At 48.8% G+C, this 25,912-nt stretch overlaps 1 protein-coding gene across 3 annotated transcripts in view; it reads right to left on the reverse strand.

The window, feature by feature from the left end:
• Positions 1-25,912, reverse strand: part of MAP2K3 (mitogen-activated protein kinase kinase 3) — a 52,098-nt gene that overhangs the window by 8,771 nt on the left and 17,415 nt on the right. Inside the window, exons 1-10 of one of the 3 annotated variants that reach the window (XM_030578173.1) lie at positions 22,082-22,617; positions 14,290-14,322; positions 13,312-13,381; positions 11,207-11,255; positions 4,454-4,567; positions 3,449-3,568; positions 2,773-2,889; positions 2,382-2,433; positions 1,020-1,147; positions 18-95 (exon numbers count right to left, since the gene is read on the reverse strand). In XM_030578173.1, coding sequence (XP_030434033.1) covers positions 18-95; positions 1,020-1,147; positions 2,382-2,433; positions 2,773-2,889; positions 3,449-3,568; positions 4,454-4,567; positions 11,207-11,255; positions 13,312-13,381; positions 14,290-14,322; positions 22,082-22,097 — 777 coding nt within the window. In that variant the 5' untranslated portion in view covers positions 22,098-22,617. Of the gene's footprint in view, positions 1-17; positions 96-1,019; positions 1,148-2,381; positions 2,434-2,772; positions 2,890-3,448; positions 3,569-4,453; positions 4,568-11,206; positions 11,256-13,311; positions 13,382-14,289; positions 14,323-15,033; positions 15,148-22,081; positions 22,618-25,912 lie in introns of those variants that run through there. The other 2 variants (XM_030578176.1, XM_030578175.1) reach the window with 2 other exon arrangements.

The following is a 25,912-nucleotide window of genomic DNA, read 5'->3' on the forward strand; positions in this document are numbered from 1 at the left end:
AGCGTGAGCACCATTACCATTGTGATTCCAAGACTCCACACATCGGACTTCACGTTGTAGCCCTTCTGGTTCAGTTCCGGGTTTATCCTCTCAGGCTGTAACCACAAGATGGAAGTTACTGCAACTCAATCTCATTTGCCCAACATCAAACACTGACAGACGGAGAGACACCTGCCAGCGTATATCCTGGACTACGAAACCCAGCCTGGGTGGGCTCCCCATGGGCTGATGTTAGTGTATAGGCTCCTCCGAGAAAAGGTTACCTCTAAACGTGACTGATCACAGCAATGTCTTGATCAGCCTGACCCATGTTAATTCTGTTCTTCTTTCCTCACATTCCAACTCCCAGAAATGGCTGCTACTGCAATTGCCACTATTATTAGTTATGGTGGCCCTCCTGGTGCTAGCACCATCTGAGAAAAGGACAATTCCTGCCCCCAGGAATGTACAGTCTGCACAGATAACAGGACAGCAACAGGTGGATAATGCTGGGCGGGGCGCTGGAAGGACAAGGCAAGCAGTGGAGCAATCCTGATTAGCTCAGTAAGTAGAAATGTCCGCACACTAAGTGTCTCGCCAATGAGGAGGCTGCCAGCCAGCAGGCATCTTCTGCCAACAGTCAGGCTGGTAAGACGATTCCCTGTGCTATTTTGAGGACAGAAGATGGCAGGGGAGCAGCCTGGGTTACAGTGACAACGCTTGGTGCCCAATCCAACAAAGCCCATGCTTAACTACGCGAGTAACCGGGCTGACTCCGTTATACAGATATGCAGTGACTTGAGCAGGGCCAATTACATGCTTCAAGTTAAAGCAAGTGCTTTGCTGAAGCGGGGCCCCCAGAGAACATTCGATTTCAAGACAGGCCAAGGGGAGTGCGCGGGTGGTTCATTTTCAAACTACCCCGTTCTGTTCCGATTTAAAATTAGGAGCTCGGGAGGGGACAAACCCACCCCCAGGTGATCCAAGGCAGAATGCAGGCTCAAGATGTCAAACCAGATTACGCATCCACACACACTTACAGCCATGTAGGGTTTACAGCCTGCGTCCATAGTCTTAGCAACGGAGTCCACCAAGTAGCCACTGATTCCGAAGTCGCACATTTTCACATGCCCCTCCTTGTTAATGAGAACGTTGGAAGGCTTCACATCTAACAGGATTACAGAGAGGAAGCGGATTACGCCTTCAATTCAGAAAGCACAAAGAGGTGGACTACAAAATTAAGGAGGCTTAAAACCAGGAAGTCAATGTTCCTATCTGGTAGAGACTTTGCAGGGAATCCTGGCTGACTCAAGGGAGAGAGGATAAGCCAAAGGAAACAAGACCAGAAGCCAAAAGCCCCACTGATCCTGGATTTTAATATTATATGCTCTTATTTTTGGTATGCTCTTAACTTCTACGGCACCTTAACAATGAGCTAAGCCTCTACCTCCTTAGGCAGCAGACAGATCTCCTCTGATGCACAACCTGAAACGCAGACGGATTAAGTGACTTGCCCAAGGTTATACCTCTGCTACAGCAGAGCAAGGAAGAGGACCTAAGTCTCCTGACTGCCGGTCCCCGAGTTTTAGCCATGAGTTCATCCTTCAGCCCCCGGCCAGCTGCAAGGAATTTGAGGGGATTTTTCTAACAGTCTGCAAGTTATGCTCATTGTTCAGGAGCTGAGGTTATGAGAGTGGGAAGTATGTGGAAATGAAATTATTACACATTCAAGCTGGAAAGGAGAAAAGGCCCAGAATCACGCAATGGGTTAGAAGTAAGGCTACATTTTAGTCATGGGTATTTTGAGTAAAAGTCACGGACAGGTCACAGGCAGTAAACAAAAATTCACAGCCCGTGACCCGTCCATGGCTTTTAGTATATACTCCTAATGAAAATGTGGGCCAAGGGGTGGTCTGAGGGCACCAGGGATGCTGGGGAGGAGGGGGGTGGCCTTGGACCCCTGCTGGTGCTGGAGGAGGCAAGGCGGCAGCGCACAGCTCAGGACCCTACTGGTGTTGGAGTGTGTGTGGGGGGCAGCACGTGGCCCAGGACCCCTGCTGGTGCTGGGGTGGGGGAGGAAGCAGCACATGGCCCAGGACCCCTGCTGGGGCTAGGGGCTCAAGCAGCCCCTGAGCCAGCACCAGCTGTTGCAGAAGTCACAGAGGTCACAGAATCCATGCCTTCCGTGACAGACCCACAGCCTTAGTTATAAGGAACAACTTCAATGAGTCATGGATGCCAAACATCCCGCAGGGTCAGGCCCTTAGGTTTGAAGCATGTCTCAAGATTCTGCAAAATGAATCCAGGAGCCAGACACACCCAGCATCCTACAGGATTTGTGCCCTTCTAAGATGGATTGAGAGAATCGTGCAGGCAGGTCATTCTAGTCACCCAGCACTTACCTCTGTGAATCACTGACAGTTTACTGTGCAAATGCTCCAGTGCTCGCACAATCTAGAGATCAGAAGAGAAAGAGCTCGTTAGACACACTAGAGCTCGTTAGACACACTGAACCTCACACCGTCAGCCTTTCCTAGCAAAACCGCCACCTGCTTCTAAACGAGTGTGTGTGTTCGAACAGGTGGCTTGTGCCATTAGCTTCAGGGCAACAGCGCCAGCAACACGTGGTCTCCATGCGTACATATGCACGTCACAATGCTTAGAACCTGTGCAGCATGCGTCAGTGCCAAGCCCTGGGGCAGTGCAAGCTTCCAGAGTCAAAGGTGGGGTCGGCAGAGGGATGGGACTGAAGGACACCACACGGCATTTTCCGATCAAAAGTCAGCCACTCACAGACACAGCGATCTTTCCGAGGATATCCTCAGGGATCGTCTTCTTCTTCTCCAGCACCTTCTTGTAGAATTTATCCAGAGAGGTGTCCATCAGCTCCATGCAGATCCACACGTCGCCCTAATGAGGGGAGAAGCAGTTCATGAGGAAGGAGGAGGAGGAATTTCCTTGCACAGAATCATCCTGAGATCAAATGAAGGTGCCAGTCCCTACCCTTTTGATGTGTGCAAACCTGTAAGCTGTTGTGTACGCAGCACCTCCTTCTGTATCAGAGCATCATGTCTGCCTGGGGCGTGGGCGGGATGAAGACATATGGGCCAAAGCTGCACTTAGATACCTTTAGGGCCTGGTCCAAAGTACAGCGATCCCCATGGATGCAATGGGCTTTGAATCAGAGCCTCAGTCTGGAGGTGGGACAGTGGAGGAGAGAGAGAGACTACCCCTCCACCCAGTCTCCTTGGCACTTTGTGGATGTAGTATGGTGGCCTAGGACCTACTCCTTCTGGAAAATTGATGGATCTGTGCCACGCTGGAGTCTAACCATCCACGGAAACAGCCCATGCAGAATGGCGAGGGGAGGCTGGATATGCGGTTCTTCAAGAAACCATTTCACCCTATACCATAAGCAGGTTAAGACCTGAGCTGCCTGAGCGCGCCAGACCTAATAATGCCCTGTTACCTCTCGGAAGAGGGCTCCATAGAAGGTGACTGTATAGAAGCAGTCTACTGTCCTCATGGAGATGTCCAAGTCCATCAGTAACCTCTTCTGCTCCTGAGTGTTCACGGTCGCTCGGATTCTCTGAGAAAGAAAAAAAAGTCATTAGCCAACGGTTATGCTCTTGGGCCCACACGTGACATTGTAAAGCTCCAAGCACTTAACGGGAAGTCTAAGGACCCCATTGTGAACCTAACCTTCACTAGGCCTCTCATCTTGCATCTGCAGTGCTGACAAGGCACAGAATTGCACCCACACCTTACGTCATTTAGATGCGTAGGTCCCAGATTTCCAAGTGGTGTACATGGGTACCACTGAGGGATAGGAGTCTCCAGTACCATTGGCTGACTCCGTGGCAGGCACTGAAGCATGGCAGCCCCTGAACGGGCAATTAGACATCCAAGTGGCCTACACAGCAGGTCCAAGTGACCGAGGACATGAACGAAGTGGCTGGGATGTCATGTACTGAGCTTGGAAATGCGTCAGAGCTTCATGCCCTGCAGGAAGGTGGGTTCTGCTCATGCTTTCCCACTTGCCTAGAAAGTGCCTCCTCAAATCATAGATTCATAGAAGTGTAGGACTGGAAGGGACCTTGAAAGGTCATCGAGTCCAGTCTCCTGCCTTCCCAGCAGGACCAAATACCATCCCTGACAGATTCCCCCCCCCGGATTCCTAAATGGTCCCCTCAAGGACTGAACTCACAATCCTAGGTTTAGCAGGCCAATGCTCAAACCACTGAGCTATTTCTCAAATCCAGCCCCACCCATGGAATGCTGGAGTCACACACGGAGCTAGGCAGGGTCTCATTAACATCCAGGTACCCAAGGAGACGGGGGCTCAATCCAACAGCCAGTGGAGTCGCTCAGGTTCTCTCCATCAGCTCCAACAGGAGCTAGACTGGGTTGCTAGAGGAGCTTCTCCCTAGATCCTCACACGCCCCTGCAGGAGAACCCAGTGTGCTGTTCTCACCTTGACAGCCATGATGGTGCCACTCTGGGCATGCCGTACTTTCTCCACCACTCCATAGGCCCCACGGCCCAGCTCCGAAATGGTCACCAAATCATCGGCCTCCACTTCAAAGTTCTGTAGGAGAGAGGACACATTACAGTCTACAACAGCACCAACAGGAGACGGACGAAATACGACTAAGAGCGGAGGAGCTACAATCCCCTCCCCGCACCGTCACACATGAAAATGGACACCAACCACAGAACCAAGCCTTGACCTGAAGCATCCACCTCAGACATTCACTTTGATGAGACCGTAACACACTGTGTAGTTCAGTCATGACTCCTACTAGAGGTGGCCCACAGGACTGTAACAGCCTGCTGAATACGCACAGCTAGTGAAGTTACTTCTTTGGCTCATTATAAATTTTGGTCCCATGTTTCATCCCCACTGACTGCTGTGTCTGTAAGTAGGTCAGACGAACAACTTCACATCCCCCGGGGAAGGGTGAGGGAGGTTAATTAGCCCACCTTTCATTTGTCCCACCACAACTTTCCTAGCGAATAAGAGAAGAAACCCTGTGGAGCTTCCACTGGACATGCCCAACCATGCTGGAAACCCAGCACCATCCTGTTTAGATCTGTTCCGTACCTGTTGCCACTGCACAGGAGATGCTATCATGCAAAGAGAAGACCGGCTTGGCACTAACAGCACCCAGTGGGCTGGAACTGAAGTCTGAATTCAGGGCTTCAGAGCGCCTCCTCCCACCAGACCCCTGTGAAGTTGGCCGAGTCCTAAGTTATTGAAACGTATCCACATTTGGCAATCTCCTAGCACGAATCCATAGTCACACTAGATGCTAGCTGCAATCAATGAAATGGTGGCCTAGGCTGGGTCACACTTCACCTCCACCAAGTGCTTCCGCACCATGGTCTCACTAAGTGGCTTTGCTCAAGCATGTGAAATCAATTAAACACACACTGGCGCCACCTCAGGTGAACTCTGCAGCCGCCCTGACACAGGGAGACACATACTGTGTCTGACTAACAAAGTCATATGCTGGTTGTTACAGAAGCCTGGGTACTGTATATTTTCCCAGCCTCATGTCTGAGATAACTGCTAAGATGTGAAAGCAGATTGCTTGCTGCCTTCCTCCTTGGGACCTGTATGAAGCCCAATGCTCCACAAACACTTGGCAGTCAGAGCCCAGTATTTTATCCCTTAAGCCACAGCAAACTGCAGCAAATGCTTTCGGTTTCTCCACACACACTTCTCAGTATCAGAATTACTGGTGCAAGGCTATTTCTATAGTGGCTGAATAAGCAGCAAACCTGAGATGAATGCTGGGCCTGCTCTATCCTGTACCATCTTGCATTCCACAGGAAATATGGGGAAGCCAGATGTCACCCTTGGGTGCAGCTGTGACCCAAGTGTGACCTCCAGCAACACTGGGAACTATGGAACTCTCCAAGCCTGTCCATCCCCTGCTCCATTCTGCTTTGCAAACTTTTCAGACTCCAGCCAGGCAGCAAATGTGCTGCTGCAGAAGCTCAAATCAATAGACCTTTAGGGAACTTATCAATGGGCACGCGCATCACAGCTATCCAAGAGATCTTCCACTTTCTGCCGTTTTAAACTGACATGTACCTAGGGACGCGGTAGGAATGTCATTCGGTGCTGATCGTGGACCAAGTTTTTCTAGTTGGGTGAACCGATGGGAGAGAGAAAATGTTGACTCTCCGGCCCTAAGACATACCGAAGTCCCTTGTTTTCAAGGAACAATGCATTGTTATCTGTGTATAACCCCATATATTCAAGGCAACTGGACCTGGGGAAAAGGGACTTCTGCCTTATTTACACTTCTTAGGCAGGACAGCCTGAAAGGTGATTCTTCCCTCACCTCCCCAAAAAAAACATTAATAGTCATCTTGTTGTTGATACCTCGGAAACTGCAATCTTGTCTACCCTAGGAGACTCTGGAAAGCTGGAGAACTAGCAAGATTGTCAGGAATCAAAAGAAGATTGGAGATGGATAACAAGAGCACACAGATAGAACAATACAGATTAAGAAACCCTATGAGGGCTAGAAGGATCCAAACAGATTTCAGGGCATAAACCAACCTCTAACTAATTGGGGTTAGGGACAGACTTCCCTGGGGGCAAGTTATCCCACCATTGCCTCCTGTACCTTCCTCTGAAACGACTGCTACTGGCTATTGTTGGATCCAAGTCCCTGGATCAGATGGTCTGATCCAGTCTAGCAATTCCTGTTATGTCCCTCATACCAATGAAGTGAAAGCTGGTTAATCAAGGAGGGGATTTTAATTGAGACTGTTTAACTTCGTTGCATTTAACATCTAAAAGTCAACTCCACTCATCCCTTCTGTCCCGGGCTGGGATAGCTTCCCGCAGATCTGAGAGTCACTCAACAGTGCTTCCTTCAAAGAGATGAAGGCTAGAATTGATGTTCCTGATATTTCTAAGGGTTGAGATTTTTTAACACACACTTTTCCAGCCATCTTCATACACAGTGAGGAACAGAAAGGGCTGATGCCCCCTTCTGCTCTTTGCATCATCAAGTTTGTTACATTACAGCTCTTGCTACAAGGCAAAGTGGAATTTAAACAGAGGAACATAGCTGGTGAAGGAGGACACTTGCATGGCTTCTGGCGACGGCAGAGTACTGTCTTCACTCACTCCAGGGCTCTCCCTACTTTCCGTCTAGATATTATACAGTCATCGTCCCCTGGCATCTGTGCACCGGACAACCGTGAATGGATTTTATCCTTATGACACCCCAGTGAGGTAGGGATGTGCAAGCCCCGTTTAACAGACAGGGAACGGAGAGACTCAGGGTAGATTAAGTGACTCGCCCAAGGTCACACAGGGAGCATGTGCCCATGCTGATCCCATATCGAGCCCAACCCACAGCTCCATCCACTACATTATCCTTCTCCTACGTAATCATGGGCTACTCCCCCAAGATTTATTCGTATCCCCATTCAGCACAACAAAGACCAATCTGTGCCTCACCCCAAGAATTGTGCAAGGAAGCTACGAGCACTCTGCCCAGCCAGCTGCAGCCCTCCCTTTGCAAGGCAAGATTGGAATGGCCCCTGGTTTTGCTTTGGTCTTCAGGAAATCAACTATTTACACAGGAGTCAAAGCTAAGCTGTGAGGAAGGGTGGGTAAGACAAGACATTTGTTGCACAAGAGAGGACTCTGCTCCAGAAACTACGCCAGCAGGTTACACCCAGAGCGGAGGGGGAACAGTGCTGTGTGCTGAAGACAGGCAGCCAGTGGGCATCTGGCCCTAAAGATCCCTCTCTGCATTAGCCACCAGGCCGTGTAATGGTCAGGGGAGAACTCTGCCACAGGTTGCCTTTTAACTCTCAACACCGTCCACTAAAGCCAGATGTCTCTGGACCCCATATGGTCCAGCAAGCAGGGGAGTTCCACGCCTGAGCTCAGCCATAAGGCATGCACTGCCCAGCACAGGAAGACGCCAGCCGCTTCCCCTGCAATACAGCACATCCTGGAAGGAGCTGGCTAGGGCAGGGGGCAGGCCAGCAAGCAGAGTTAGGCTGACCGGAGACCCATGCAAATCATTACCCAAAGGGGCTGCCTCCCGTCGATGCCAGCAGACGAAGCATGCAGCAGCAGGCTCTCAGCTCCCAAGAGGGCATCTGCGCTGCCTTCAGAACGGATATTCAGCGACCGCTCCAGTTTATTCTTTTATTCGGGCATTTGCATGAACCACTTCCAAAAGGCAGCAGCTCCTGCCCCATGAAAGGTCGATGGAGTTCCCAGGATCACCCTTCCCACTGCTTGCAAAGATCGGAGTTCCCACCCGCCCGGGTGCAGGGCCACTAATCCCCTCCACATTGCTGTGCCAATGCCTGACAGGGCTGGTTTACGGTTCACACAGGGGCCACAATGCACATATTTATGGGTTGCAAAGATACAGTGGACTATGGCTGGGTTTCAAGGCACAATTGCAGGTTCCTCAATGCTCCCTCTCTGCCCAGGCTGCCTCCCTGTCCCATGCTGCTCCAGTCTGATGTGCAGGGAGCACAAAAGCCAGAGCAAGACTCCTGCACACAAAGGGGAAGTCAAGGGCCTGTGGAGACACTCACACCACAGCACAGCAGCCTGAGGGGAAAGAGGCTGCATGCACCTGCTGGAGAGGGAGGAGACGTTTCTGGCCAGCCAGTTCTGTCACTTGTTTAATTAAAATGAAGTGGCAAGCGGCATGTATGCTGCAAGCTCAGCGGCATCTAGTATCCCGCAAGGTAGGGAGGCAACGTGCAGCTCCGCACTGGGACGGCTTGGAGAGCCACAGGGCAAGGAAACGGACCAGCGGGCAGAGCGTCCTTCCCCTGAGTTCCATCCCCCATAGAGCACCGCAATGCCAGGCTGCTACAAAGCGTCACTTTCTCCTCCTGCCCCTCAAAAACTACTAATATGCCCATTACCAAACGGCCACTCAAACAAAGGCAATTGGGCCATTTTGCAGGAATGAGCACAGGCTTCCCCTTCCCCCTGCATGGAGGGCTGAAGAGCCAGATCTTATCTGATTTGCCACCTGCCCAGGATGGAAGGTAAGCGGCTAGTTACAGCTCTCCTCCAAGGGACTATTTTTAGCCCCACTGCAAACAGCCTGACACGGTCCCAGGAGGGCCCGTAACAAGAGACCGAACGAGCAGAGGCAACAGCTATTTCCAGCTGGTGTTTTTCATTAGATCGCTAGGCATCGCAGGGTAAATCCAAGGGAGACGGGGGAGGAAAGGCATGGAGTCACGGAAGGGTTATGGCGCTGTCCAAGACCCACGTATGGCTTCTCTTCAGAGACCTGCAATGAACAGCCCTGGGAATTAACACCACAAGCGGGTCTTTGTGAGCTCACTGACTCACTGGAGCTCTGCACACTGAAGGAAGGGTCCTTCACCTCTCGGCGAGGTCACCTTCTGCCCTTCAGCTGCACAGTGCTTCACAGAGCTGGGGAAGCTCATTCCCTCACACAAGGCTTCAGTGCAGTCCTTGGCCCTGTGATCAGGCAGGCACTGAAGCAAGCCACATGACATGCCACTTTGCCCTGTAGCCACAGAGAGGATAAGGGCCCTGCTATTATTACCAAAGGAGGGAGATTTCTGCTTGCTCAAGCAGCAGCCCACGCCTGCAGCGTGGGGGTCAAGAGATCAGGGTAGTAACCCCAGCCCTGCACTTCAGGAATTGTGCCTGTTCTCTGCAGCGCATGGATTTGTTCCAGAAGCACAATAGCTTTGCACAACCACCACAAGACTTTCTATCCTGCAGGATCCTAAAGTGATCTAATCAAGGAAGGCCACGCCTACACAACAAACTTTGGTCAACGCAAGTGACGTCGGCATTCAGCCACCGCAGCTGGTATGTCGCTTGCATCAATACAAAGTGCAACGTTCTCTGGGAAAGTTTTGCAACGTGTTGTGTGATAGACACGACTCGCCCGGAGATCTCTGGAAGCTAAGGGTCAAGTTCCAAGCATGCAACTTTCTCTATCCCATAATGCTATCCATAGCCCATTTTAAAAAGAGACATGAAAATTAAGTTCCTCAAACCTGCGCGGTTCATTACACTGTCCGCTGTCTGGGACAGAAGCGGGGAACCCCGCAGAGCTCTGTTCTATTCTCATGAGCATTGCTGGGCCAGTAGCCTAAAGGAGACAGACTGGGGCTCAGAAGACGCAGTTCTGCCACAGGTTTTCTATGTGACCTTGACCAAGTCTCTTGTCTTCTCTGTCTCGCAGCTTCTCCATGTAGAAAACAGAGACAATGCTGCCCTACAGCACAGAGTGCATTTCGAGACCCTGACGTAGAAGGTGCCAGAGACCTATTTGCTACACAGCCCTGGTGACAGCCCCAACACCTCTGAAGCAGAGGGTGTCACTAGGTTGACAGTGGATGCACAGGACTGTGAGATGGGGGGAGGTATTTTGGGCAAGCCTCCATCTCTTACAATAAGAGGCCAGGGGATCCTCTCACGTCCATGCACAGAAGAGAGCCTCTCTTCTTAAAGGTGCCATCTTGACAAGCCCCACAAGTGGTGCAAGGAATGCTGCATGCTATCTGCCTCTGAAGAACAATGGGTTGTGTCAGCCCAATCTAGATTCCAACCAACACGTCCGAAGAGCATAGGTTTTGCAGTCCTGGTGCTCAGATCCCTTACTCACCTCCTGCTAGAATCACAGCAGGTCTTGTTCCTTTCTGCACTGCAGGGCCTGCCCAGGGAGCCAAGGACTCCACTCCAGAAGACCTCTGAGCTGCATCATTCCATTACTCTCTCCGGCACCTATCATGACTTGGGTGGAGTTCTCTGGCCTGTGCCATGCAGGGGGTCAGGCTGGAGGATCAGAATGGTCCCTTCTGGCCTTAATCAATTCACTGCTAAGCAGAACTGATGACAGTGTTTCAAATTTCACCAATTCCTCACCCCAGCTCCATCAGCCGTACCATCTGGCCATTCACCTTCTAGACCCTGGTGCAGATACTTGTCACTGAATGTGGGGAAGGTTTTGCAGACTGAAATATCAACCCATTGTAGAAACCCCAAGGGAGGCAGCAGGTGTGCACATTGCCACCAGGTTGAGCTCAATGCTCTTTGAAATGTAAGACTGCTCTTGTAGATGTTTGACAATTGGTGAGATGGACAGACAGACAGATCTGACACATGTGTTTAAATATGGGGGTGGAAAGGTACGAGCAAGGACCAGAAGGAGGAAAAAACGTTAAAACATACTTTATCTCCAATCGTAATGAAGGTTCTGGAATCCAAGTTCCTTGGGGGCCTGCACGGAAAAAAGAAAAGTTAGCAAGGAGGAGATCAGTGACTGTGCATGTCTCAAACCCATAAAGCGCTTGCATTGCCCACATCCCCATCCTTAGGGTCCCATTTACAAATACAGGCCTATATCCTGCCAGCACTGGAGTATGTACGTAGCCTTCCCCACGCACGGAGCCTCCGCTGCCTGCTCGCACAATTCAAGCGATGCACATGCGACTGTGTTTGTTGAGTCCGGGCCATAGTCAACCCGAAGGAGCCAAATACATCCAGCCAATGGGCCAGTGGAGATTCTCTCACTTCAGGAGATCAGCCAGAGACACTGATTTATGACATTCAATGATTTAATGGTGGACTAGCCCAGCCAGTCACATCATGATATCCACCGTCAACACAACATGACTGCCAAGTAGCATGAAAAACCCAGCAACAGAAGACAGAAGCTATTTCCTAGATGCGGCATTTTGTTTACTTAAGGGCCTGTTTCACTCACCTCTGACACTTCATGCATCTGACGAAGTGGGTTTTAGCCCACGAAAGCTTAGGCTCAAATAAGTGTCTTAGTCTCTAAGGTACCACAAGGACTCCTCATTGGTTTTGAGGATACAGACTAACACAGCTACCCCTCTGAAACCTGTCACAAGTAGACCTAATATTTTAGTGGCACTGTGCTGCAATGAACACTCTGGTTGGATTACCTGTTACTATCTACCACCTTCAATTATTATTAAAATATATCTTAAAATCTAGGTTTACTTCCCATCGCTCGAGCCTGGTTGCTTCCCCCCTCGCCGCCACTCCTACTTAGCTTGGAGAATGAGAACAGCCAGCTAAGTTTAGCCTCTGGGTTCTCGCATGCTAGCACAATGTTGCAACGTCTGCCTTCCAGGAATGGTTTCGTTCCAAAGCAAAAGCTCTGCACTGCTCTCTGAGGTCACGGAAATATTTCTGTTACACTTTGTAAAGCTCAGAAAAACCAGGATTTGGGGCCTAAGCTATTGTATAGCATCCCTTTTATGAGGAGCCCTCTGGGAGTGAGGACAAGGACAGGGAGATTAAACAGGGCGTTCACAAATTAAGCTTTCCCCTTTGGAGACTTGCATTCAAATGTTGAGAGAAGCATAACTGAATGAGCCTGATGGTTCGCCAACTGGTGGCCTCTGCTAGGACCAGTTTAGGAATAAACCAGGTGCGGTGCTGCAGGTCAGGACAAAGGGGCAGGCAGGGCCTTGTACCTGTCTGCATGCTGCAAAACTCTGATCACTGCTACCAATGGCTCTCCATCCCATGTGCAGCAAGGAATGACTTCCACAGTAAACAGGAGAGAGACACACTCCAGTGAGCTGAGATACAAGTGGGCACCTAATACAGGCATCGGATTGCGGCAACAAAAACAAACAAGGTATTCTGTGCCCTCCTTGTACCAAGGCATTAGAGTGTTAATGATTGAAATTAACTCCAATGCAGCAAGATTCCAGCAGCCCGTTAAATAACATTTCCCAGCTCTGACGCCCACAGCCAGCTCACAGGTCACATGGTGCTTCTAATCCTAACACAAACAACACTGTAGCACGTCAGTGAGATCAATGGCTCGCTGTGTGGATTGGTCAACACCACTGCGAGCCGGGCACCTAGGCACCACAATACCGTGAAAAAAAGGTTTAAACATTAAATTTACACCAAAAAAAAAATAGTATCAGAGGGGTAGCTGTGTTAGTCTGGATCTGTAAAAGCAGCAAAGAATCCTGTGGCACCTTATAGACTAACAGACGTTTTGGAGCATGAGCTTTCGTGGGTGAATACCCACTTCTTCAGATGCATGCATCTGAAGAAGTGGGTATTCACCCACGAAAGCTCATGCTCCAAAACGTCTGTTAGTCTATAAGGTGCCACAGGATTCTTTGCTGCTTTTACAAAAAAAAATAGAAATCAAAGAAAGCTGGATTTCTGAAATTGAAATGGAATATTCCTCTTGCGTTGGCAAATCGTTAAATCTTTAGCCTGAAATCTCAAGGCAGACTTGCAGGAGCATGGAAAGTCAGCACTCAGCAGCAGCGACTTACGTTGGGTTCACGACAGGTTGCTTGATAGGGGGACATGTTATTTTCAGATCTCGTTTTTTCTTGCCTTTCACTGAAAGAGAAGAGACACCGGACAGCTACAGAGACATTTGCTAATTCTCTCCCCACCCTGCACGTATAGACCGGCTACAGCAAAGTTACCGGCCAGTTCCATGGCCACTTGAACCCCGGGGCTGGCTGGCTGCTTTTCATTATAACTTGATTTAAGCAGAACAGGAAGTAACTCGGGGGTTCAGAAATGGTTCTTAGCCAGATATCACAGCCCCGTCTTAACCTGCCTGTGCCAGATTGTTCGGCCCAGAAGGGAAACCTAGCTACCTTGGGCTTCCCTACTGCTGCTCCTTGGTCTAGTCTTTTGTTCCTCCTCTCTCCAAGGGCTTTGGTGGTTTCTTTCTCCCCCTCTCGAGAACAGTCTATGTCACAGCAGAACGTAGCCAGCAAGAGACGCAGAAGCGCAAGCTGGCGGGGAATGCTCTCTTCCTGACTGTCCCATTATGTACAAGCCTAAGGAACAGGGCAACTCCAGCACAACTGGGCTTGCAAGGGCTTTAGAAACAGGCCAGTGGTGCAAGGAACCAGATGCACCAGCCTTTCGTTTCTGGGGAGACCAGAGGCCTGATTCTCTTCTATCCTGCACCTTGTCATCATCATCTCTCGGAGGTGAGTGTAGTGCTGCCAGCTGTAGGTGATAACAGGGCAGGGGAGGATTGAGCCATTGGCTTTAAATTTTGTGTCAGTCACAAGTGAAAACAGGCTGCGGGTCTCGTCACAGCCATTAACGGATATTTGTCCACATCACAGAAGCCCAGGCTAGGACACCATTGTCCAAGAACAGCAGGACAAAAAGGGGTCTGGCAAAGCACCTTGGCCAAGCTGTGTGTGATACACTGCTCTTACGATCCCTGATGCACTTTTCATTACGCAGATCAGCTTAAATAAATCATTTTGCTGGGCACCTACCTGGCTTGGGTGGCTCTAAAGATCCTTTGGGATCTAAAAAGGAAAAAAATAGAGAAAGTTTAGATCAGTTTTAATGGAGTAAGACCAGGCTTGGTACAAATCAAGCCTCCATGCTAGTGGGTAACAAAATTCACTCCAGCGCTCCACACACATCTGAAAAGGAACGAGACCCTGTTTGTGAGCTACTCCTACCTTTGCAGAAAATACGAAATGGAGCTGCAGCAAAATTGGAGATAATATCCTGCAATGAAGTTGTTCTGCCAAATTCAGCAGAATGCATTAGGCATGGAAGTTGCAGCCTACAATGGAGACTGCAAAAGATCACGTTTAATAAGCCAAGCTCCCCTCTCATTTTATGCATTAACTGCACTGAGTTGATAGGAGATCTTTTGGCCACACGAGGTCGCCGCACCATTAACGTTACATGACAGAAGCCCAAGCCACCAGATCCTACAAGATTCACTCAGCACAAGAATATCACTGATTTCTTCCGGAGGGAGCTAGTAGGCAGCTGTTAAGAGGTTTAAAACTGCATTTTACAGACACCAACCAACCTGAGCATTGTGAAAGTACCAAAAGGAAGATGGAGTTTGCTGCCAACAGCTCTTTTAGCACATTGTCCTAGAAGACACTTGAAGAGAGGGGTCTTCTAGTGACCTGCTCGCAGGAACTCCCCGGTTCTTCTAGCAGCTAAATACCCTTGAGCAAGTTACCACCTCCCTGCGAAGTGGGAATGGTACCTACCCATCTGCCTCATGGGGGCATAGTCAAAGTGTGTCCAGGTCTCTGAACCCAACAGAGGGGGAGCACAGCTTAGATTGAGATCTCAGAGCGGAAACAGCAGGACATCAGTGCTGACTGGCAGCAAGGCTGCTGTGCATACAGGAGAGGAGAATTCCTGCAGTAGCATTAATGGACCCAGAAAGGCAGCAATTGCCACGGCCCTCTGTGTCCTAATCAGACAGACGAGACATACATAACGTTCCCAACAAACTGTTGCTGTGCATGTCACCAGATGCCCCTGACAATAAGAGCTCCTGAAATACACTTCTCATCCTCCCCTCCTCCCACAAACTGCAGCCTTGCTAATGGCTCAGAACATGGAAGGGGGACAGGGTGGAAAACGCAGATCTGAAGGTTTCTGCTAGGAGGCCGTGCTGGATTCCAGCCCCTGGCACCCCAGTCAAAGAGCTTAATAATGCCACCTGCTTTCATACCACGCTGTAGGATGGCTCAGAACAAATGCCAGGAGGGAAACTTTATGCAGATCACCAGATCAGAGCAGCCACTGGATATCAGAGGCCCTTCCTCCATCACCCACTGCCTTTCATCTCCCCTGCTCCAGAGTTCAATGGAGCAGCCCCTCATGTCGCAGGCAATCCCTGTGATCTGGCGAACGTACATAACAGCGCTGAGCTAGAGCACTGGGCAAGCCATCCATCTTTGGTCACCCAACAGCCGACCACGCCAGGGCCTCTGGCTGACCAAGGTTCACCCTGGGAAGATTCGCTGGCAGCAGCTACACCATGAGTTGCCCCATAGGGCATGCTCTGTTAATGACCATTGGTACCACTCCGTGCAATGGAAAGGTTAATCCAGGGGTAGGCAATCTATGGCACAGGTGCCAAAGGAGGCACATGAGCTGATTTTCAGTGGCACTCACACTGCCCGGGACCTGGCCACCAGTCCAGGGGGCTCTGCATTTTAAATTAATTTTAAATGAATCTTCTTAAACATTTTAAAAACCTTATTTACTTTATATAACTATCAGAGGGTAGCCGTGTTAGTCTGGATCTGTAAAAGCAGCAAAGGAAGTGGGTATTCCCCATGCATCTGAGGAAGTGGGTATTCACCCACGAAAGCTCATGCTCCAAAACGTCTGTTAGTCTATAAGGTGCCACAGGATTCTTTGCTGCTTTATATAACTAAACTATTGTACATATTTTAGACTTAAAGAAAGAGACCTTCTAAAAACATTAAAATGTATTACCGGCACGCAAAACTTTAAATCAGAGTGACTAAATGAAGCCTCGGCACAGCACTTCTGAAAGGTTGCCGACTCCTGGGTTAATCGCTCCAGGGTGTTCTCTACCCCTGTCCAAGCCCTGAAGAGATCTGGTGGAGACCCTCTTTGGAGCCTGTCAGTTCTGCTCCTAGACCAACCAGGACGCTGCTGAGCAAGGCAACCCCCTTCCCCCTCCCCAGGCCCAGTACCAAAGCACCCTGCACCAGCAGCACTCCCCTCCTGTCCCATTGAGGGAGGTGGGCTCAGTGAGAACCCCCTTATTAGCCTCATCTTCCCCATCATGCACCAACAAAACCAGCTCCCATATTTATTCCCATTGTGCAGCTGCAACATTTGAGATAAGGAAAAGGATCATAACTTGTGTCACAATGAAATCCCCACCACCCTGACCAACAAGAGTCCTACACTCTTGGGGGGCAGAGGTGCAAGCTCTCTGACTAGCCTCTACTCCTAACGGAGCAAGCTCTGCTGGAGAGTCTGCCTTCTGTTTAGCGAGCTGTCAGCGCTGCATGCTAGCAAACCTGAAACTGTGAGTGCTGCAGTTTTTCCTCACCAAGCCCAGCTTCCCTCACCCAGCTATAAATAACACTGGGAGATTTACACTCTGATGATACTTCTCTGAATACTTGCTTGAGTACTATAGGAGCAAACACGAAACAAAGCACAAATCCATTCACCAGCTCAGAAATTCCCCCGCCCCCAGAAGCCAGGCGTTTCCAGGTGCAGAGAGCTCACCTCAGAGCCACAGATTAGATCCCACTGACGCCAGCTCAGATCACGTCTCTGCTCTGCCCAATTCACTTGCAGCAGCAGCACAGACCATGCACCAAGACTCACTGGCTTCTCCTGCACTTCATTTTGGCCCTGAATCAGCCTGAATCTTTAGCACATGCTTAACTTTAAGCACATCCTTGAATCCACCCCTACTTTGCACTTGGGGGGGGATTTTTCCAAATGGGCTTAAGTGACTTGGGAGCACATTCACTTGCAGGGGTGAATTCCCTTTCAATGGGCCAAAAGTCAACAAGTCCGGAAAATCCCACCCATAAGCACATACTTGAATTCCATCAAAACAAAAGGATTTCAGTGCTTTGCTCAGTCCGGGCCTTTTAAGAGAACTCCGCCTCCTGCCCAAACCCCCAGCCCCAACAACAGAATGCAGCCTTGTCCAAAAGGAGAGCCCTTTGCTCCCGCACTTCCTGCTGGGTGCATTCACTCGGTCCAGTGCACTGATAAAGGCCGTGTAAGCCTCTTAGGGCTAACTCAGATGGAGTGAGATTCTAGGTCTCAAATTGCCATCCGGCCATGCAGCATACATGGTCCAGCTCCAGCTACCCACTCAGAGAAGCGGTTCGAGGTGTGTGGGAGGGTGTGCGGAGGACGGACGACACGTGTCATTCTAAGAGGGTCCTGTTGCATCTGTATCCAGCATGAATCTGGGCTGGCTTTATAAACCAGCTTCCCTGTTTTTATGCCTGCAAATGAGAATGAGTCAACATCTGCCTGCATGCCCCCCCCCAACGTGCCTTTGTCTGCACCTGCAAATCATTATGCCCATAAAACTGCATCTGTACTCGTTTGCGGGCACAAAAAGGGAGGCTGGTTTAAGGCCTCCATTGGGAGCCAGTGCTGAAGGTGGCTGTTAAAAAGCCTCTGTCTCTGCTGGAAACTGAAATGAGCTGGATCTGGTTTAAAGGAAGCTATTTTGCTTAATCCTTCTGCTGCCCATTTACCCACTATTGCTCTGAAGTTACCATAGTAACTACCAGCAGCATACACAATGCCGCTTCTATGCCACAGGCTTCAATGAGGCTTGCAGCACAGTGATAAGTGACGCATTCAGACGGTGTCTAGGCAGGCTCCAGGTACCGTTCTGACTCGCTGTAGGCTCCCATCTTGGCCCTGAACATAGGGGTCAGTCCACAGGTAGCTGGGGCCAAGTCAAACATCTCTGCACTATGTTACTTAATAGATTGCATGTCCGCAGAGAACAGTCCCCTTGCAGAGAGGAAGGATGGTGCAGAGCTTTGGATGTTAGCCTGGGACTCAGACCTGAGACTGATACCCTGCTCTGCCACAGACTTCCCGTGTGACCTTAGGTAAGTCACTTAGTCTCCCTGGGTACAGCTACATGGCAGACAGACACCGGCAGCTGGCCGTGTCAGCTCCTCCGGGCCAAGAGGCTCAGGCTAAGGGGTTATTTAACTGCAGAGTAGAGATTCAGGCCAAGGCTGGAGCCCGGGCTCTAGGACCCTGTGAGGTGGGAGGGTCCTAGAGCTCAGGCTGCAGCCTGAAGCCAGAAGCCAGAATCTACTCTTCAATTAAACAGCTCCGTGAGCCCGAGTCAGCCAGCACGGGCCAGCTGCAGGTGTGTAATTGCAGCGCAGACATACCCTCTGTGCCTCAGCTTCCCATCTGTAAAGCAGAGATTACAGCACAGGGGTTTTGCAAGGACAAAAACACACTGAAGACTGATGCACTCCACTATACGGTCCATGGCAGAGGGGACTCAGCTATAGACTGAAAAGGCTATGGTTTCAGAGCTCCATCCTTGCTGCTCACTCTTCTAGAAGACAAGCACAGGACCTGTCTCTGCTGGTGAGCATGGGGGCTTTGATGTTTCTTTTACACACACTCCAGCCCCTTCCCCCAAACATAGCTATCTGGTGCAGACCAGCAGAACAGCTGCGCTACCTCAGTGTCAAAGGAGGCACGCACAGGAATGACCTACTCCAGCAAGTTACTGAGTTAGCTGCTGCAGCACAATATCCCTACAAGGTGTGACTCTCCCCCTCCGCTAGGCACACCCTGAAGGCACTTCCTAGCTCAGATCTATAAACCATGACTAAACCAAGACATGGAGGAGAAACTGTCAGGCTTCGCACCCAACTCCCTTGCTCTGGCAGTGCCATTAACATCGATCAAAAGTACCCTCAGCGCTCACCGACAGTCACATGGATGACCACATACACAGCTGCTACAACGCACACACCGCTGGCGTGAGAGCGGTGACCTGCAGCTGATCCCGGCATTCTAGCTTGATCACTAGGGCTCTCCCCAGGAAGAGGAAAACAGTCATCTTCAATCTAAGGGCTCCCTATACTCTGGCAGCGGTCTCTTGCTCCAGAGGCACACGCATACTTAACAAGCCCAACACTGTGCCAAGACTGGCCAGCACAGCTCAGCTCCACCACTCTAGTGACCCCAGGGGTACGTGTCACAGCAGAGCTGTGTCATTCTTCAGAAGCACAAGAATTGACAAGGTCAGTGCCAGGCACTGCTCCTGGCAGGTAGGGAGGTGCACTGTGATTGCCTCCTGACAAGCACACGGACACCCCATTTCAGGGCAAAGGAAGGGGTGGGGGATAGAGGACTTTTTAAAGAGCGTGGGATGAAAGTTATAAAACCCTGCAACTCAAGACCTTCCATCCTGACCAGCTCCTGGTAAAGCACCCATTTCCAGCCCCAGCAGGCAGCTACATACATGTGTCATCTTGATTACCATCTCTCCCACACACTTGAATTCCAACAAGGTTTCCGCTAGAGCTAGAAACAAATGCTTCCTGCTGCCTCAGAACCCTGGACTCATCCCAGCTCCCCAGTACATTGATCTCTAGCACGAGAAGCTTGAGGACTATGGGGCCAGATCTCCAGCTGTTGTAAACCTGGGTAGCCCCACAGTTTTCAGCATAGATCCATCGATTCACGCTAGCCAAGGATCAGGCACATCCTGCAAGGATCATGTCAGAATTCAAATGAGGCGAAGAGATGGTAATCGGAATGACATGATTTCAGGGATGCAGAGCTCAAAAGGCTTGTGAGCCTCATCTAACTTTGTCAGGGATTCACCCATGAAAGCTTATGCTCCAATAAGTCTGTTAGTCTATAAGGTGCCATAGGACTCTTGTTTTTTTTTACAGATCCAGACTAACACAGCTACCCCTCTGATACTTCATCTAACTCAGTCAACTCCTCAGAGCCACAGAAACAGCACATGTGCATGAGAACATGAGAGCTGCCATACTGGGTCACAACAAAGGTCCGTCTAGCCCAGTATCCTGTCTTCCAACAGTGGCCAATGCCAGGTGCCCCAGAGGGAATGAACAGAACAGATAATCATCAAGTGATCCATCCCACGTCACCCATTCCCAGTCCAACTGCAAGTACTCAGCTGCCTTAGCGTACATTTACACTGGGACCAACAGTACGGTATTCTCTGCACTGGTGCAGCTCTCCTAATGTGATGCTACCAATAGAGGAAACTGTCAATGCAGACAAGGAACGGGCACACTGACTACCGTGTCCTCGAACACTGCTGAGTAGAGCCACCATTGGTCGCACCAGCGTAGGGGAAAAGTTGGCAGGCATTCCTTGCGTAGGCTGGATTCCAGTCCCCAGCATGCCACCACAGGCACATCTCTGCATCCTTTATGCGGCGAGAGGAACTATTTCCCTCTCAAGAGAAAGCCACCGACTGAATTTCTCATGCCACAACCTTGATAAAAGTTAAAAAACAGCCAATTATATTTCCTGGAACTGTTTAATTTCACTTCTGTGTATGCATGTGTGTGGTACCTCTCCCTACTGGCTGACGTGGGTGGAAACTAGCAGGACAAATCTTAAGAACGGTAAATAAAGCTATTTGACTGAGCTGACCTTTGAAATGCAACCTCTGCTGCCTCATGGCCTATCTACTCCCATGTACCAGCCTCAGGAAAGGCACGGTGCAGATGAAAGCCAGGATGCAGAGGAAAGCCAGAAGCGCTACAGAATCTACCATACAGAGGAAACTGGGAGGATATCGGGAGCGTTAACAAGACTGTTGGCTTGAGGGTGGGGGAAAGGAAGTTAGCAACACCTCTCTAGAGGGTTTGCTTTTGTATCCAACAAGTTCTGTTCGCCCTTGGACAGGATAGTCCAATCACTGATTTGGGGATGAAGAAACGCAAATGAAGGAGGCGGCTAGATGGGATACCCAGTGTTTCATCTGAGCCACAGAATAACAGTCAGAATAGTCAGCTTTAAGGGCAAGATAACAGATCAGGTGTCAATCTCCTTAGCTAAAGGCACAGCCAGCTGAAGCAAAGAGGGGAGCTGGCTCCCAGCAGAGAGCCATGGCAATATTTGCACCACTCTGCAGCCTGGAAAAAGCAATCAAAGCAGTGGGGAGGAAATGCTAAGCGCAGTCCCCCACCCCACTGGGCACTTTTTATGAGAAGCCGTCTTTGTAGAATTTTTGCAGAAGTTGAAAACAAAGCGCGACAAAGTGAACCAGGAGGAGAAAAAAAGCAGTTCATAAAAAGCCCTTTCTAGTTAGAGCTGCCTGCAGACGAACAAAAAAAAGTCACCTGTTAACCTCTGCTGAATCACAGCTCTGAACTGCAGCTGGCTGGTTCCCTGTTGGGCACTCAATTCTAGTGCAACGGGACTTTTGTGCAAAAAACAAACAGCCTGTTGTGCATGGCAAATGCTTTAAACAAAAAAAACAAAAAACAAAAAAAAGAGACAGACAAGCTTAGCTGCACACCCTGCAGATTTTTCCATACTCATGCCGGCCTGTACACCTACAGCTGGCATTTCAACCCAACGCCTGCAAGTTTCCAGTATCTTTAAAAATAGCTAACTGGCCGCAAATACAGACCCCTCCGAGCAAGGTTACAAAGCAAAACCGCACGGCATGAACTGACAAAGTTCTACAGCCCCTTTTACCATCTGAACTGCTCTTCAGATCTTCCCGCCACGTGTTTTGGAAATTGCAACATATACCTTGTTTTTTGTCCATGGTTTCCCAGAAATGAAGAACAGAAACGGCACGCCTTGAAGCAGCTGGGGCGGGAGTAGGGGGAGAGAAGGGAGAGATGTCTGCAGGATCCGGTGTATAGAGCTTGCTGCAAATAGCACCGCTTATTTTAAAAAGCACGCATGGTCCAAAGTACTCAACAGCCCTTTCCGATGATCTCTCTTTCCTGCCCTCCACGCCCCATGCACAAACTAGAAGCAGTTAGATCATTCTACGTTTTCTGTCTTGAGTGTGCTGGAGGAAAGAGGAAAAGATAGAGATGGCAGAGTGCAGTGTTCCTACACAGGCAGCTGCTGAAGTTGGCCAGCTTCAGCTCAGATTACACTTTGAAAGCTCAACAGTTGTAAAAACTGCAAGCACATGACGTCAAACAGGAAACTGGACCAAGGCCAATTATGGAGGCCATTGAAGTACAGGATTTCTTAAAATGCATCCCATCGGGACACATTTCTGGACAAAGTGGGTCGTTAAACACAAGCTGGATTTTAAAAGGCAGCTTTTACCGACACACCCCTTCCAACCAAACGCAGGCAATTTTAGATCAAGGGCAATAATGAAACAGTTAAACATGACAGCTGTGCAGACAGGCTAATACCAGGGCTCTCTGTTAGTTTTTTATGTCACCACACACAACCAAGGAACACAAACCGAAAACAGAGTATTAGAATGCTATCCTGCTTTCCGCAAAGCTGCAGGGCTCCGAAACCACACAGCATGGCCCATTACTGAAACGGTGTGGGCTTCACTTGAAAGGAGGACTGGCCCCTGCCCCTGGCCCAGTGAGCTTGCATCTTGCTTTATTTAGAGTGCAAACAGTGAGACCTAATCAAAAAAAGAAGGAAGATGTACGACAAGGACAAGGTTTATAAACAAAGCTGTGTGCTTGCTTATGCCTCCACGTCTGTCTTCTTAAAGGGGCTTCACTGAATTAAAGACTTACTGCAACAGAACCTGAGAATGCGCCAAACTTTTTTTTTTTAAACCAAAAACGTAGCATGCAGGGTTGTGTGTTTTAACATACACACTATTGTGCAACTATGACATTTCTGTTCATGGAAAATGCCTTGCCCTCCTTGTGATTCACCTCACCTATCGGAGCTTCGCATACCAGCCTGCAGTCCGTCCCACACTGCAACCTGTGTCAGCAATACAACGGAAGCTCCTTGGAGCAGGCAGATGCCAGCTGCTATAGGAAAGAACTGCAACTGACTGCCATGACAGAAAGTCTGCAGGGGGAGAGGGGGAACAAAGGGCTTGCTTAAAGTTAATAAGATGAAGGTGCACCAAGTCATGCAGTCGAAGCAAACATCAAGACCATTGCTTATGGTCCGGGTGCATGTGCACTGAGAAGAAAGATGCTTGTATTTATTTATAGAGTAGGTGACATCCCATTGCTGTGCTTCTGACAACTATTACCACAACAAATAGTGCAAACATTGTTCCATTACAATTCCAGGCTCACAGCCATTCCAGGATGACAGCCGTGGTGGCGTCTCAGACGTAAAAATCACTGTATGGACAGTACTTGTAAATAAAGAGTTGGAGGTTACAGGATAAATCTCAATATTTTTGCACAAGTGTATGTAAAAAAAAAAAAAAAAAAAAAAAGAGGGGGGCCAAAGCACGTTTATCCTCCCATCCCTCAAATCAGGCCAACCAAAGACAGCTTTGTACCTACACTTCAACTTCAAGCTTTAATAGGGACATGCTTTTGTTTGTTTCCATCACGAGCCACCCTGGGAAAGATATTACATCAAGTTCCTTCTTTACCTTACACTAATAATAGAAACACCTGTGACTGATTCACTCATGAAATATTTGCTAATTGTGTAGGCCAGGCTGGACCATGTGCACTGGAAGGAAGAAAGGTCAGAGATGGAGATAACTGTGCATACTTAACAAGGATGCTCTAATTTTAAGTAGTGTTTATAACATGGCCCAGAAGGACCGTCAAGGATGTTTTCGGGTGGGGGGGGGAGGGGATTTACACCCCTAGGCTATAGATTCGGGCTGAGATTTTCAAAAAGTTTCTTAAAACAGGAACTGCCAAACTAGATGAGACCAGAGATCCATCTAATCCAGTCTCTTCTTTGAGATCATTCAGCACTGGATGATTGAAGAGAAAGATGTGGGATAATTTGCCGCTCATACTTGCTCTCGTCCTGATCTTTAACATGGAGAATGACGTAAGCCCCTGAAGCCTGGGGTTTAGTATCCCTTCTCCAATTTTTAGCAATAACTACAGTATAACAACTCTGGATGTTATTGTTATCCATATAAACATCCCATTCATCTTTTAATCTTATTAAGTTCTTGGTCTCAACAACTTCCTGTGGCAATGAGTTCCACCGTCTATTTACACTTGGTGTGAAAAAACGTTTCCTTTCATCAGTTTTGAATTTAACACTTTCGATTTCATTGAATGTCCCCTTGTTTTTGTGTTATGAGACAATGAACAAACTCCAAATCTACCTTCTCATGTCTCATTCCTGAAGCCGTGAAAATGTCAACCTTAGTGGATGTGAGGAATTTGAGAAGAGTCTCAGTCAGTGTTTTAGTTAGTAAGACTGATAATATTGACACAAAAACTCTCAGTCCAAAGGTTTGAATGCTCCGCAGACTCCTGCACCACAAAGAATGCAAAGTAACTTGACATGCATCATCCAACATTTAGTACTCTGCAGTTAGACCCTTGAACAAAAGTTTTTGTAAGTGTTTTACTAACATGAATTTAGCCACACAACATCCCCATGTGGTGGATGGCGAAACTGTGGCACGGGTGGGTTAAAAGGACTTGCCCAACTGAGTCCATGGCAGAGCTGGGAATACAAAGCAGGGGTCCTGACTCAATCTGCTCTAACCAGTAGGCAACACTGCAGTCTTCTTGGCTTTCAAGCCCATGCTCTCTTCTGTACATCAGCAACCCTCAGTAAGTGGAAGAGCACAGCTTTTGAAAATACTGAGTCAGGGTTAATACTTAATCAAGGATAACTGAAAACATGTATGGAAAATGCAGGGGCTTTTGAAAAAAATCAGAAAGACTAGTAATAACTGGCCCCTTACCACCAATAGTAAAAACGGTCTCTTTCCTACCTCTTAAATGTTTGGGAGGGGAAAGGATTAAGAGTCCCTTAAAATAAGAAGCATAAGGCAATGCTATACAGATCTGCCAACTGGAGCTGTGCAAATAACCAATATTTCAGTTCACTAAGCAAAAAGTTAAAAATAATTAGCTTGGAGTTGAACTAAACATTTATTTCAATCCAAAACATTTTTTCCCCCCTGACTTAGGGGAAGGAGGGGAAGAGAGAGACTGTTTTGTCTTTGATTTTTTTAATTTTAAACAACCTTTTTATTTGGAATATTAATTGTTTTACTTAAAAAAGTAAAAAGCTTTGGTTTCAGAAATGTCAAAACTATGTCAAAATGTCCCATTTTCAAGTGGAATAATTTGACAAATTTGACAGAGAGATTCAGGAAATCTTTCGGTCGACCCAAATCTGCATTTTTTTGACAAAAAATTTCATCCAGTTCTATCTCCAAACACAGGAATTTTTAGACTAAACTGACAAGGACACTGTCTTTGTTCTGTGTGTCTCCAGGGGCTAGCACAGTGACTGGAGCTGCTAGGTGCTATCACAATAGAAGTAGGAATTGATTATACAGGAGGCTGGGGGCAGGGTGAGGGTTAAACAGCCAAGCAGAGTTGAGCAACAGAAGAAACCAACATCATACAGACTCCTTAAACTCTTGAGGGGGTACAGACTTTACAGTTAAAATACTATGAAAGTTCCACT

The sequence above is a fragment of the Gopherus evgoodei genome, chromosome 10, assembly GCF_007399415.2.
Source record: "Gopherus evgoodei ecotype Sinaloan lineage chromosome 10, rGopEvg1_v1.p, whole genome shotgun sequence".
In the NCBI taxonomy this organism is placed as follows: domain Eukaryota; kingdom Metazoa; phylum Chordata; order Testudines; family Testudinidae; genus Gopherus; species Gopherus evgoodei.